We start from the raw sequence: 15,164 nt of genomic DNA on the forward strand, positions 1-15,164 counted from the left end.
TATATCTTGTTTGTATCCAGTGGCTTCTAGGTAATAATCTTGATACATTTTAGCAAAAGGATCTGTACTAGTTTGCTCAAATAAATAAAACAATGTTTTCTAAACAAAGCACAGTGCAAAATATTTTACAAATGTATTTGTGTCAATCAATTAATATCCTGTTTAGATATCTTAATGGCTTCTGATGGTCATTTCACTGCCTGGCTTCCTGTGCTGTTCTGGAATCATTGCAGGGGTCATTTTGGTTCTGGGAGAGGTTCTTTGCCTGTAATAGTTGCAGTAATGGAGGAATAAGAAAGATGGACAAATCATTATTGCTCATGTAAATGTTTGAATCTGTGGGGGTGTATCACTTAATTTCATAGCTGTCTTTTTCAACTGAATATGAAGTGCACCAAAGCTTTATTTTACACGCACGATTTGCTTCCATGTGATTTGGCTTTGAATTTTGCTTCATAGTTTTCCGGTATTGGTAATATGAGGAATCTGGTTGCTGCTGAGTTTATGCTTGCAATACTTGCAAACAGATTGAAATTAGTAAACATTAATTTGGGAAAAAGTGAAGTCGGAAATAAGCATATTACTGAACATACTCATCATCTCAAGCAAGGGGCATCAAGAGGACAGGCATGAATTATACAGAACAAGACACTACAGAAGTGGGTCATACCAAGCCCATCAAAGGGAACAGAGAGAAGAACACCAGAGTGTAGTGTGAAACCAGTGTGCAAGCCTTTCGCTGTACATTTTTAATGGGGGGACATGGCTGTACAATATGAAAGAACACAGACTGGAGCTCAAAGCCTGTCCCAGGCTTCAAAAGTGCGGCATGACAGCAAGACTCTGTGGACTACAGTGTGTGAACTCTCACATGTTTCCGTAGAAACTCCGTAGAGTGTGTCTCGTAGACTGCCAGCACTGAGCCCTAATTAGCCCAATAATTAGGGAGAGGATTTATTTCCATTGGTGTTATTACTGAAAAGGTGCGTGCATTATTATCGCTGAATTTGAACATGTTTCAACTGAAAGTCCATTTTCTTAGGACACGAGTGCGCAGAAAGCCCTTTCCATAAAAATAATTTTAGTATAGTTTATTTTTCATTAAATCGGCAGCACAAAATGGCCGTCTCAACCCATATGCGCTATAATCCTTCCATGTGGCGAGGACTTTGAGTCCCTGCTGTGGTGCTTTCTGTACAGTGATCCCGTCTCTGTAACCCTGTCTGTTTTTCTCCTGTCTGAATGAAAAAGGTGCACAAGGAATGCTGACTGTCCTCTCAAAAACACTGCAATACAATGTGCCATTTATTCTGTGATATTCCTCAATATCAGAAACACTTTATGGAAAGTATTTTAAAAGCTGCTTTGATTGTTGTAGTGCAGTCAGTATACTCTGTCAGCATGTAACTCAGGAGTCAGCACTGCTGAAGTGTGAGAGTGGCTGTTTCCTGCTGTGAAAAGGGATGTAGTCCCTGCAGGTATAAGAGAAAAGACTCTGTTGAGAGCTGTATGGAGGACAGGAAGGAGCAGCTATGAGGAGCAGAGCTCTGTGGTTCTGTACAGGGAGGAGAGGCGATGAGGAGCAGAGCTCTGTGGTTCTGTACAGGGAGGAGAGGCGATGAGGAGCAGAGCTCTGTGTTTCTGTACAGGGAGGAGAGGCGATGAGGAGCAGAGCTCTGTGTTTCTGTACAGGGAGGAGAGGCGATGAGGAGCAGAGCTCTGTGTTTCTGTACAGGGAGGAGAGGCGATGAGGAGCAGAGCTCTGTGGTTCTGTACAGGGAGGAGAGACGATGAGGAGCAGAGCTCTGTGTTTCTGTACAGGGAGGAGAGGCGATGAGGAGCAGAGCTCTGTGTTTCTGTACAGGGAGGAGAGGCGATGAGGAGCAGAGCTCTGTGTTTCTGTACAGGGAGGAGAGGCGATGAGGAGCAGAGCTCTGTGTTTCTGTACAGGGAGGAGAGGCGATGAGGAGCAGAGCTCTGTGTTTCTGTACAGGGAGGAGCAGCTATGAGGAGCAGAGCTCTGTGGTTCTGTACAGGGAGGAGAGGCGATGAGGAGCAGAGCTCTGTGTTTCTGTACAGGGAGAAGCAGCTATGAGGAGCAGAGCTCTGTGTTTCTGTACAGGGAGGAGCAGCTATGAGGAGCAGAGCTCTGTGGTTCTGTACAGGGAGGAGAGGCGATGAGGAGCAGAGCTCTGTGGTTCTGTACAGGGAGGAGAGGCGATGAGGAGCAGAGCTCTGTGGTTCTGTACAGGGAGGAGCAGCTATGAGGAGCAGAGCTCTGTGGTTCTGTACAGGGAGGAGAGGCGATGAGGAGCAGAGCTCTGTGTTTCTGTACAGGGAGGAGAGGCGATGAGGAGCAGAGCTCTGTGTTTCTGTACAGGGAGGAGAGGCGATGAGGAGCAGAGCTCTGTGTTTCTGTAAAGGGAGGAGAGGCGATGAGGAGCAGAGCTCTGTGGTTCTGTACAGGGAGGAGAGGCGATGAGGAGCAGAGCTCTGTGGTTCTGTACAGGGAGGAGAGGCGATGAGGAGCAGAGCTCTGTGTTTCTGTACAGGGAGGAGAGGCGATGAGGAGCAGAGCTCTGTGTTTCTGTACAGGGAGGAGAGGCGATGAGGAGCAGAGCTCTGTGTTTCTGTACAGGGAGGAGAGGCGATGAGGAGCAGAGCTCTGTGTTTCTGTACAGGGAGGAGAGGCGATGAGGAGCAGAGCTCTGTGGTTCTGTACAGGGAGGAGAGGCGATGAGGAGCAGAGCTCTGTGTTTCTGTACAGGGAGGAGAGGCGATGAGGAGCAGAGCTCTGTGTTTCTGTACAGGGAGGAGAGGCGATGAGGAGCAGAGCTCTGTGTTTCTGTACAGGGAGGAGAGGCGATGAGGAGCAGAGCTCTGTGTTTCTGTACAGGGAGGAGAGGCGATGAGGAGCAGAGCTCTGTGGTTCTGTACAGGGAGGAGAGGCGATGAGGAGCAGAGCTCTGTGGTTCTGTACAGGGAGGAGCAGCTATGAGGAGCAGAGCTCTGTGTTTCTGTACAGGGAGGAGAGGCGATGAGGAGCAGAGCTCTGTGGTTCTGTACAGGGAGGAGAGGGGATGAGGAGCAGAGGTCTGTGGTTCTGTACAGGGAGGAGAGACGATGAGGAGCAGAGCTCTGTGTTTCTGTACAGGGAGGAGAGGCGATGAGGAGCAGAGCTCTGTGGTTCTGTACAGGGAGGAGAGGGGATGAGGAGCAGAGGTCTGTGGTTCTGTACAGGGAGGAGAGACGATGAGGAGCAGAGCTCTGTGTTTCTGTACAGGGAGGAGAGGCGATGAGGAGCAGAGCTCTGTGTTTCTGTACAGGGAGGAGAGGCGATGAGGAGCAGAGCTCTGTGTTTCTGTACAGGGAGGAGCAGCTATGAGGAGCAGAGCTCTGTGGTTCTGTACAGGGAGGAGAGGCGATGAGGAGCAGAGCTCTGTGGTTCTGTACAGGGAGGAGAGGCGATGAGGAGCAGAGCTCTGTGTTTCTGTACAGGGAGGAGAGGCGATGAGGAGCAGAGCTCTGTGTTTCTGTACAGGGAGGAGAGGCGATGAGGAGCAGAGCTCTGTGTTTCTGTACAGGGAGGAGAGGCGATGAGGAGCAGAGCTCTGTGTTTCTGTAAAGGGAGGAGAGGCGATGAGGAGCAGAGCTCTGTGGTTCTGTACAGGGAGGAGAGGCGATGAGGAGCAGAGCTCTGTGGTTCTGTACAGGGAGGAGAGGCGATGAGGAGCAGAGCTCTGTGTTTCTGTACAGGGAGGAGAGGCGATGAGGAGCAGAGCTCTGTGTTTCTGTACAGGGAGGAGAGGCGATGAGGAGCAGAGCTCTGTGTTTCTGTACAGGGAGGAGAGGTGATGAGGAGCAGAGCTCTGTGTTTCTGTACAGGGAGGAGAGGCGATGAGGAGCAGAGCTCTGTGGTTCTGTACAGGGAGGAGAGGCGATGAGGAGCAGAGCTCTGTGTTTCTGTACAGGGAGGAGAGGCGATGAGGAGCAGAGCTCTGTGTTTCTGTACAGGGAGGAGAGGCGATGAGGAGCAGAGCTCTGTGTTTCTGTACAGGGAGGAGAGGCGATGAGGAGCAGAGCTCTGTGTTTCTGTACAGGGAGGAGAGGCGATGAGGAGCAGAGCTCTGTGGTTCTGTACAGGGAGGAGAGGCGATGAGGAGCAGAGCTCTGTGGTTCTGTACAGGGAGGAGCAGCTATGAGGAGCAGAGCTCTGTGTTTCTGTACAGGGAGGAGAGGCGATGAGGAGCAGAGCTCTGTGGTTCTGTACAGGGAGGAGAGGGGATGAGGAGCAGAGGTCTGTGGTTCTGTACAGGGAGGAGAGACGATGAGGAGCAGAGCTCTGTGTTTCTGTACAGGGAGGAGAGGCGATGAGGAGCAGAGCTCTGTGGTTCTGTACAGGGAGGAGAGGGGATGAGGAGCAGAGGTCTGTGGTTCTGTACAGGGAGGAGAGACGATGAGGAGCAGAGCTCTGTGTTTCTGTACAGGGAGGAGAGGCGATGAGGAGCAGAGCTCTGTGTTTCTGTACAGGGAGGAGAGGCGATGAGGAGCAGAGCTCTGTGTTTCTGTACAGGGAGGAGCAGCTATGAGGAGCAGAGCTCTGTGGTTCTGTACAGGGAGGAGAGGCGATGAGGAGCAGAGCTCTGTGGTTCTGTACAGGGAGGAGAGGCGATGAGGAGCAGAGCTCTGTGTTTCTGTACAGGGAGGAGAGGCGATGAGGAGCAGAGCTCTGTGTTTCTGTACAGGGAGGAGAGGCGATGAGGAGCAGAGCTCTGTGTTTCTGTACAGGGAGGAGAGGCGATGAGGAGCAGAGCTCTGTGGTTCTGTACAGGGAGGAGAGGCGATGAGGAGCAGAGCTCTGTGTTTCTGTACAGGGAGGAGCAGCTATGAGGAGCAGAGCTCTGTGTTTCTGTACAGGGAGGAGAGGCGATGAGGAGCAGAGCTCTGTGTTTCTGTACAGGGAGGAGAGGCGATGAGGAGCAGAGCTCTGTGGTTCTGTACAGGGAGGAGCAGCTATGAGGAGCAGAGCTCTGTGGTTCTGTACAGGGAGGAGAGGTGATGAGGAGCAGAGCTCTGTGGTTCTGTACAGGGAGGAGAGGCGATGAGGAGCAGAGCTCTGTGGTTCTGTACAGGGAGGAGCAGCTATGAGGAGCAGAGCTCTGTGGTTCTGTACAGGGAGGAGAGGCGATGAGGAGCAGAGCTCTGTGTTTCTGTACAGGGAGGAGAGGCATTAACAGACTGGCTGAAGGGGGTTTGGGCAGGAAATGTCTGACCCCCTCTCCAATAGAGCCCTGATCACATTGACCTTGCATGTGGGCGACATGTCTGACACTCAGGGAGCTGTATTTGCACAGCAGTCCAAATCGGATTTAGGTCTGGCCACAGCTGAGTTGCTGTAATTGCTTTTAACTGGATCCTGTCCAATCCAATTGTGCAGTGGTCAGACAAGATCTTAATTTTGCATGCTATGTAAGTACCTCTTTGGCTGTAATATCACAACAGAGCATGGGTTTGGTTTCTCTGTTTGGACTGGTTTTGTGGTAACAGTAGAATAGTGTTTTTCATGTAATGTATTTGACATTGAATTTATTTTAAATATTAGCAAAAATTAGTGTCTGGATTAAAAAAGAAAAAACATTCATTGAGAGAACTTCATCAAAGCCCAATTATTTTCACTTAAAAGCGGCTTATAATATTGTCCGCTTCAGTTATTGAAAGGAGAAAGCGTGAATCCATGTGGTTCATACAATAGATACTGTATGTACTGTATGCGTCACTACATGAGAACTTTACTTTTGCATTGTGCATAAGATTTTGATGCTTGTGATGGAGATCATACAAAATAATTTGAGAATTGTCTCATTTGAAGTTCTATATTTATTATTTGAAAGTTTGTAACTGTCCATCATCTAAATAGCTATTTTGCTAAAATTAGTTTTGATTTAGTTTTGTAATTTTTGATTTTGTTATTAAGCACGATTAAAAAGCAGATATGTTTACGATAGGGGTGGTTTCCATCATGCTTCATTCTAGTCATCGTGTGAGTTTTTTTTCCAAGAGGACATGATTACACAGAGACACTGTGAGGAAGAGCTGCTGGCTCACAGTCCACTGAGCTCACAGACTCTAGGACTATATGGCAGAACCTGCCTCAGGATGAAAGCTTTGTGTACTTCCTGAGCATTCGGTTCTTAATATGCAGTGTTTTATTTACTTTTTTCCCCCTCCTCTCTTTACTATTGTGTTTTTCCATGGCAATTTGCATGTCTTTTGGTAGGCTTTCCATGTTTTTTCATGTTTAGTTATTTATTTCTGTTTGAAGCTAGTAAAATAAGCCATTCTGTTCTCCACGCTGTTCAGTATAGTATGTGTAATGGATAAAATATGAACTTCATGGCAGAACATCCTACATTTGGGAATTCTACAGACAAAAATACTACCATCCCGTAAGTAAAAAATGATGTATTTGGTAGAAACGTATGTCATAAACAGATGTTTAATGAGATGTCAGATGAGATGCCGTTATTCCATTGATGCAGATTCCTTTTTGTAGAGCGATGTCGGCGTTAATGTATAGTGGCTGCCGCATAAGGCACAGATCACTCTGGCTCCCCAGTGTGTTAATTAGATGGCTGTCCTGTTGGTTGCATTATGGGAACGCAGTGTGCTGCCGTAATGTACAGTTCTGGGGGATGGTGTGCTGGACAACGTGCTTTTCCAGAAGCAGTCGCAGCCACCTCAGCGGCATCGCGGATGTCTGTGCAACTCTTATCATTCCTGAATAGACTGGATTCAGGTGTGGTTTTAAATGGCTTGATTGACACATCGCTCGCTCATGGTTTGAACGATGTGGTGGTATTGCTTTCCTCAACTATGTCACTTGTGTAGCCCTTAGTGTTTTATTTGAGATTCTGTATGGTATGTTAATGTCTATAGGCCCAGTGTCTGCTGGCCCACTACATGTAACAGTTAGTGTGCTAGCCTAGCTAGCTATCTTTCATGGGCGGAGAGAGGAAAACCTAGCAACAGCTAGCTAACTGTGGATAGCTAGTTAACCAGGCAACTAAATACCTATCTAGCAGTTTGACTTTAAGTGAACTAGAACCAGAACTACTTCTGCTGCAGGAAGGAAATAGAGTTGTACAGTACAATAAGGGCTGTTTTATATTTGACATAAGCACACGCATTACAACAGCATATCTGTCCTCCTCACACGATCCACAATTCCACCTCTGGTCCAGATGTATTAAATCCCATTATCAAATTCACGTTGTGCCAGTGCCAGTTGTGGCCAGCAGTCTAGCAAGTGCTGCCTGGTCATTTTGTATATATTTATTTTTAAAAATATGACCAGGCAAATTCCCATATATGAAAGACATATTGGGTTATGTTACAAATTCTGGGTACAAAGATGGGTGCAAAGCAGAGAGGGTAACGGATATAGAAGGGACCATGGCTGGGAATCGAATCCCCACAAGCCTGACCTTGAGTAGCCACTTGGCGTACAGTACTTGCGTTGAGTACTATTTCGGCTTATAGCTATAGTAGCATTATCCAAACAAGTTCATGTTTCCTACATTCAAATACAGTGTTGTGATAAAATTTGTGATTTCCTCTATTATTGCATATTTTTCACACTGAATGGTTTCTTTAGACAAAATGCAATATTAGACAGAGGATGGGAATAAACACAAAACACATTTTTTAAATTTAATTAAATGAAAAAAGTAATAAAAAAAACCTATATCTCCTATGTGAAAAAGTAATTGCCCCCTTAAACTTACAGCAAAACGCTTCCTGTAATTTGCTATCAATCTTTAATATGGCTTTGGGAGAATTTTAGCCCACTATTTTTGCAGAACTACTTTAATTCAGACAAATTGGTAGGTTTCTGAGCATGAACTGTTTCAGGTCCTGCCACAGCATCTCTATTGGGTTCAAGTCAGGTTTTTGACTTGGCCACTCCAAAATTAAATTTTTTTTTAGCCATTCAGATGTGGACTTGCTTTTGTATTTTGGATTATTATAAGATAGATAAGATATACTTTTATTGAACCCCGTGGGGTAATTTGTCCTCTGCATTTGACCCATCCTAGTTACTTAGGAGCAGTGGGCAGCCACAGTGCAGCGCCCGGGGACCAACTCCAGTTCTGAGGCCAGTGCCTTGGTCAAGGGCACCTGCAGGAGCGCACCTAACATGCATGTTTTTGAGTGTGGGAGGAAACTGGAGTACCCGGAGTAAACCCACGCGAACACGGGGAGAACATGCAAACTCCATGCAGAGAGGATCCGGTCGGACCCAGATGCATAACCCAATTACGCTTCAGCTTCACCTTCAGCTCACAGGCTGGTGACTGGACATTATTAAGAATTTTCTAGTACAGAGCAGAATTCATGGTTCCTACAATAATGGGAAGTTGTCTAGGTCCCGAGGCAGCAAGGCATCACACTACCACCTCCATTCTTGACTGTTGGTGTGATGTTCTTACTCTGAAGTGCTGTATTTGTATTTGTATCTGAAACGTTTCCCTTTGTCTAATTACATTTTGTCTGAAACCATTCAGCATGACAAATAAGCAATAATAGAGAAAATCATTGTCCTGTAACTTTGTCATCTGTTGTTTTATCTTGCCATATTAAGGAAATGTGGTTTTGTAGTTTGCCCAAAAAATTAAGGAGATATTCAAAATAATGTAAATGAAATTTTTATAAATGTAAAATGAATAACTCTTAACTTTAGTTGATTTGGTCATTTTATTAAGAAACCATCAAAGTTTCATTAAGGAAACATAACTGTGAGCATATGATGCTTGGCATTGATGCATAAAACAGATGGCAATGTGGTGTGTTATTACTTTAACAAATGTGTTAAAAAGAACAGATATGGTGTTGTTACAAAAAAGTTAACTTATAGAACTGCTCAACGTTCTGTAAGATGCAAATATGTTTTTGCACCTATAAGTGTGCCGTTGAAAAACAAATTGGCCTGCGTGGGCAAAAGAGAAGCACTGCTTGAAACTTACCAGAGGCTGTTTACCATACTGTTCAGAAGAAAAGGGCAGTGAAATTTAGAAAATAAACAAAAAAAGTTTAATGGTTACAAAGCTGAAGAAACATCACTAGTGAAGATGGCAGACATGCCATCTGCCGAGCTCAGCCTTCCTGGGGCCTGGGGTTGGGCCCCATACTTTAACAGCCACTTTTCAGGGTTTCACACAATAACTACAGTGGCCTTGCTCCTTACAAACAGGAACTTCTGTATCCTCTGACCCCATGAAATTCAGATAAAACTGAAAACAGCAGTACATTAAAGCTCCAATTGAGTTATTTCTATCATCCGTAGTTTCTTCCTTATCAGGTTGAAAGGGCACAAGCAAGCCAGAGCTGGGCCAACTGGGTCATGTTTATTGGGAATGAAATTTCGTGAAGTGCATACACCAATATTTTTCCATTTGATTTCCTTTCTGGTGACCTCTTTTTTCCACGCTGGTGCAGAATTTTAATAACAAAAGGTGATTCAGTTGTGTAGTAACGCTATCAGTTTCTACTGAAGCCTCTTGTGATTCAGTATTGGTTTTGGCGTTGAGGTAGCCAGTACAGTTTCACCTGGAGAATCACTTCGATATTATAATGAGTAGGCATGGTAGTGCTGTGTATTTTAGGTATAAATATTATATAGTGTATTTGCAGCTAGGATATCAAAGGCTGTGGCCTTTAGGCTTCCAGCAGTCCGGAGTCAATAACGGTCTACAGATTTGCATTTCTATCTTTCTGTCCACAGTAGGGTCCAGCAATATTGTGATTTTTTCAATATCCATATAGTGATGGAAAATATGTAAATAATTGAATATACTCAATATTTTATAGTAAAACATGGCTTGTGATTGTACGTACACTGTAAATACACACTTCGTGGTTCAGTAACAATTCATTTCTTTATTATTTTACTGTTGTGTTCTCAGCCCTACTTTTTCAGTCACCAGAAATGTTAAAAACATTATTGTGATGTAAGATTTGATGATACTGGGGAATCCTGAATCCTAAGAATTAAGCACAATTTATACACTTGAGTCAGAATCATATACTGATTCAGACTTGCTTGCAACTTAAGTCTGTCACATTTTCTGAATATTCTGCCCGAATAACTGAATATGGAGTATTGATGGGACATACAGTGCCCTTTGAATATCCTTAGAGGTGATACACATCCTCATGGTGGCCTTTAAAACGCTGTGGCTCTGTCAGACATAAACTGAGCCACATTGTTTTAATCACATGTACATTACGGTACATGTGATCATTTTATTCTGACCATAGGAATGGAAGAAAAATAATGAGTACCTGCCAATCAGTGTCACTGAGCCAATTGTATTTTGATGTAGCTGAAGTAAAATCCAATCTCTTGGGTAAATTGTCCTAGTTTTTCTTATTTGTTCTAGTGTTTGCGAGTGGGAGGGTTTTGATTTTGCGGTTATAAAAAAAGCTAAAGAAAGGCTGCTAATATTGGGATGAGATGGCTTGGATTCTGTTTTACTGTAAGCATTAAATTAGCTGCATGAGGATTGAAAGAATAAAACCTGAAGATGGACTGCTATTGCTGTATTGGCAATGGCCTTTGGATTACTCTTTACAGATTTATTCCTGATGACAGTAAGCCTATAGTTGTGGTATCCTGAGTAACATTAAAGTCATGAAAGTCTGTTTGCTGCCTAGCAAGCACGTGCTAATTAATTGGTTAGTTAGCTCACTAACTATCTATGGGCAAATAATGTTCCTGATGTGTGTCAATGAAACTAGATTGTATTAGGTTGGGCCTGCGAATAGTACCGTAGTGTTGACTATCATTTGTAATAGATTTTATTTGGAGGATTGTTCTGAAACAATATTTATACTTCATTCAATATATCCAATATTTCATTTCAATATTAGTGTAATTGTCATGTTGTCAATACATCGGTATGTGCTTTGTATCGAAATAAAAAATCAATGTATCGAAATATTGCTGGACCCTAGTCCACAGCATATGGGTCCATCACCTATCCATCTCTCTATGAAATAGAGAGCTAGGGAGAGAGACATAGGGTGTGTAAACACCTTTGCAGAGAAGAGCTGAAGGTCAGAGCACTGGAAACCATGGCTGTGGTTACCCTCTCTCTTAATTATAATTAATAAAGAAGAATAAACATGGAATTTTGAAGAACTGTATTTTGGTAACTGGTATGGGACTGTGACAGGTATGTGTGAGTGTCATGTGAATTACCTTCTGCCAATAGGAGGAGCTGGTGGTGCACCACATGGCTGTCAAGATTGTGGAGAATGTCTGCACAACGGTGTCCCACCATGCCCAGGGATTCATCACGGGCGAGATCGGGCCTATGCTGTGGTACCTCTACACCCATTCCACTGTGGATGCGCTTAGGGTCACTGCCATATCGGTGAGCAACGCACGCCTCCTCGCCACCCAGCCCCGCTGACTCCCCAGTGCCACACCGGGGACAGTGCTGTTAAAGGGCCAAAGGGAAATTCCTCCTACATCTTTACAAAACATCTAGCAGTGTTGTGCAATTCAGTCCAGGGTTTATTATCTGATGTGTAGTATATTGTACTTTATTGCTTTTTACAATTTTTTGAATTACTATCCTGTCAGGCTTCTTCTGGATCTGCTCCAGTGTGTTATTTTCCTACATTACCCATAACTACCTTCCCCCCCATTCGTGAGATGGGGTGCGGAGTACACAGCCAGCTAGATTGACAATGATATTAGCTGGCGCCATCTCATCCTGTCTGTGACACCAAGCAAACCAAGAGATAAAGTCATAGATAAAGTGAGAGAGAGGATGCCCCCAGTCCCCCGTCAATTCACGCTGTTGCATTCTGGACTACTGAGGCTGCTAGAATGGTATAAATCAGTATGTCCTCTTGATAAAGGACTGATTTCTCTCAGTAGGAGTACTGCAGATAGTTGATTAGTGGGGATTTAAGGTAAGACCCCTGACTTGTCCCTGAGGGGCTGAAACAAATATTTGATACTTGTATTTGGTGCTATAGCAAGTTCAGGACACACTCTCCTATTGCTATGGCAATATCAGCTTGTCACTCATGTCTACAGAGCTTGAGATTAGCTGCAGAAAAGTGAGATGCTACAGAAAACAGGAAAATAGGACCTGGGATGTGTTTTACATCACCAGTATGCAAATTCTAACAATGTCAAAGCAAAACAATTTCAGCAAATGTCCGTTTTTTTGTCATGCGGTTTAAGAAACTCCCTTTTGCCCTCGCTGTACCGTCTCTGGCGCAGAGCGCTGCCTCGGCTCTGCGTGCCATTCCTGTGAAAGAGCAGCGTTATCGCATGAACGCAGGGACGAGCCTAACTGAACACCCTGTGCTCTTCGCTCCTGCGTCCTGAAGGCCCTGTGCAGGATCACCCGCCATTCGGCCAGCGCCTTCCAGAGCGTGATGGACAAGGTGGGGCTGCCGGCCGTCCTCAGCAGCCTGGTGTCGGGCATCGGGCGCGTGCAGCAGCTCATGCTCACCATGTTCGCCGCCATGCTGTCGTCCGGCGCGCACCTGCAGCGCCTCGTCCAGGACAAGGTGAGGCCCGCCCGCGTCGTTTCCGTCCAGCGCAACGTCGGCCCCGCGCGTGTCACTTCGTTCATCGAGAGGGTTCTTCTCACCTGGCGCTAAACGCTGTCAGTCATTGGCTGCTCCGTGTTTGCTCTGAACTCCTCTGGCTGTTAATTGGCCATTAGTGATGGTAAGAGGGGGCGGGGGTTAGTGGCTGCAGAGACTAATGTTGTCTCCTCGTTCCTCTTAAGTTCAGGCAAATAATGGAATATAATTTGTTTCTCCATGGAGACCGCAGGGAAGGCAGTTAGAAACTATGACTGAAAAAGAGGAGGAGAGAGAAAATGATGTTTCCGTAGTCTGTCTCTGTGCCTCTAATTAGGAGGGAAAAAAAGTTAGGCCGTTTTCTTCAGAAAAAAAAGCATGCCTCCCCTTTCCGTGGTTTGCTTCTGTAAGCTGGAATGTACAAATGAAGACGCCATGTCCAAACAGTCCCATTGTTATAATCTGTTCCGTCCTACATAGCGTTTCTTTTTCCCTCTTGCTGCGCAGAGGGGGAGAAATGCACTGCATTGTTTTACAGAAACGCTTTTACACGGGACAGAATTATGAGCAAGACGACTGGCATAATGATGATTGCTTTAAACTTTTGAGCATTGTAACCAAATCTCTCTCAATGCGACTGTTTAGCTTGCAAGGTTTTTCTGTGTCATCTTCTCCTCTGTTTATCCCCGCTGGATTTGTGCTAGCCAGCACCAACTCCCAAGAGTCCAGTCATGGTTTGTCAAAACCTGACTTATGGTTTCTTTAATATTCATACTGCTTTCATTATTCTTGTTCTAGCAAAGCTTGGTTGTTGCTATTTTTTGAGCATGCCAGAATGACCCCACTCTACAATTCCCAGGCATAGAAGTGTCAGGATAGCCCATTTGTCAGATTTGACACATTAGTCCTGAATAACACTGTTGTGTTTCACACCCTGTCTGTAATTTTAAAAGATGCCTTAAAAGTTGTACAAGATTGCCTTCAGTTGAGTCTGTGCATTTTGTGTTCCCAACTTTAATCTAGAAACTTTTTTTAAAGAAATTCAAGAATATGAATACCTCTGCACCAATGACACCATGCTACAGGGGTATTAAATGCTAAACGTTTCTATTTTGGATTCCCTTGACAAATAAAGTCCTGTAAGTCATGTGTTCAGCCATGCATTGTCTCTGCACAGAATTATAAATGGAATGAATCACTGAGCAGCTAAACTAATTAGGCAAGATGGTGCTGTGATCTTAGTGCGAGGCTCAGGAAGCCGCTAATGTAATTACCATTTATGTAAAGGGCTGCCACTTCCGAAATGAATTAATCAAGTTCACAGGCAACAGAGTGACCATTATGTTGGACACGTTTTGCTTTGTAATTCTATGGTGGAAGTTAAGGCTAATGTTGTCGGAAGGTAAGGTTAACAAGTTCCTTTTAATTATCTTCCCGCTGTCCCTCTTTTTCTTTTAACCTGTGCTTATGTGCCTCTCATCTAAAACTATATTCTGAAGGATATTCTTCTTTCATCTCTGGGTTTAAACACATGCACTTTTGGCTATATACAGTTCAATCGACTGGACTCAAGTTGTTTTTGGCCTGATAACTGTAAAGACTAGAGGATGTGAACCTTATTAAAGAGCAAATGTGCTTGCCTGTTTGCCTGTCCATATTATTACTTGATTTATGCAAATAGCTGAAACCTACCATTTCAGACTAAACCTCAAGTGAGTTTTTGGTAAAACCAAAATTTATAAAAATGTCCTTTGATAAAGGCTGAGAATCTGAACTTTAGCTACATGCGAAGTGTTTGATTGCAAATCTAAAATTGTGGAGTATAGAGCAAAAAAAAGACCAAATCAAGAAAAAAATATATCTTTGTTCGAAACATTATAGAGGGCACTGTAAATGTTGAATAAAGCAATTATAGGTACTGAGTGCCCATCTGTGTGTCTGTTTTTCTATGTATTTAGGAGATATGGTGTTGGATAACATTGGACATCTGTGGAACTATGGCCTAGTACTGGCTCAAGAATTCTGTCGTGCTTTGTGATGCTGCATAATGATATTTATTTTTTAACCAAATACAGGTTTGTTGCTTCATTTGAAACAGCATAAACCTAAAGCAGACTGTCCATTTAATGACCTTGTACTGGCAATTACTAGAATGTTGATATACAATTTAACATCAGTCTCCAAATAGCACTACACCGATAGGACACCCTCAAGATATATTTTATGTACCAGGTTAACTTTGTAGGAGCAAAACAGAAACCTCTGCATATGGATTAGTCTACATAAAGTTTAAAAGCTGTTTAAAACCCACAGCAGCTGCTGAAATAGGAAAAAAATGTATGTCACCAATTTATCTATAAATTGGGCTGGATTCAGCCAAATGCACTTCGAATGCTAAAAGGCTTAAGCAATTCGTTCAAACCCTCTGGATTAATGTGGTGCTTTATCTCAGTAAAACTTACTTTGTTTGCACTTAATGTGCATCTTAATAATGCGAGATGGAAGAAACCAGTGGAAATATGTTTCCTTGGAGCGATTGACATCATGGATTAATT

General features: G+C 44.2%; 1 protein-coding gene across 4 annotated transcripts in view; it reads left to right on the forward strand.

Moving 5' to 3' along the window:
- Window positions 1-15,164, forward strand: part of ulk4 (unc-51 like kinase 4) — a 108,408-nt gene that overhangs the window by 22,537 nt on the left and 70,707 nt on the right. For all 4 annotated transcript variants that reach the window (XM_035413352.1, XM_035413363.1, XM_035413374.1 and 1 more), the window contains exons 20-21: window positions 11,274-11,435; window positions 12,409-12,591. In XM_035413352.1, the coding sequence (XP_035269243.1) occupies window positions 11,274-11,435; window positions 12,409-12,591 (345 nt within the window). The remainder of the gene's footprint in view (window positions 1-11,273; window positions 11,436-12,408; window positions 12,592-15,164) is intronic.

The sequence above is a fragment of the Anguilla anguilla genome, chromosome 1 (assembly GCF_013347855.1).
Source record: "Anguilla anguilla isolate fAngAng1 chromosome 1, fAngAng1.pri, whole genome shotgun sequence".
In the NCBI taxonomy this organism is placed as follows: domain Eukaryota; kingdom Metazoa; phylum Chordata; class Actinopteri; order Anguilliformes; family Anguillidae; genus Anguilla; species Anguilla anguilla.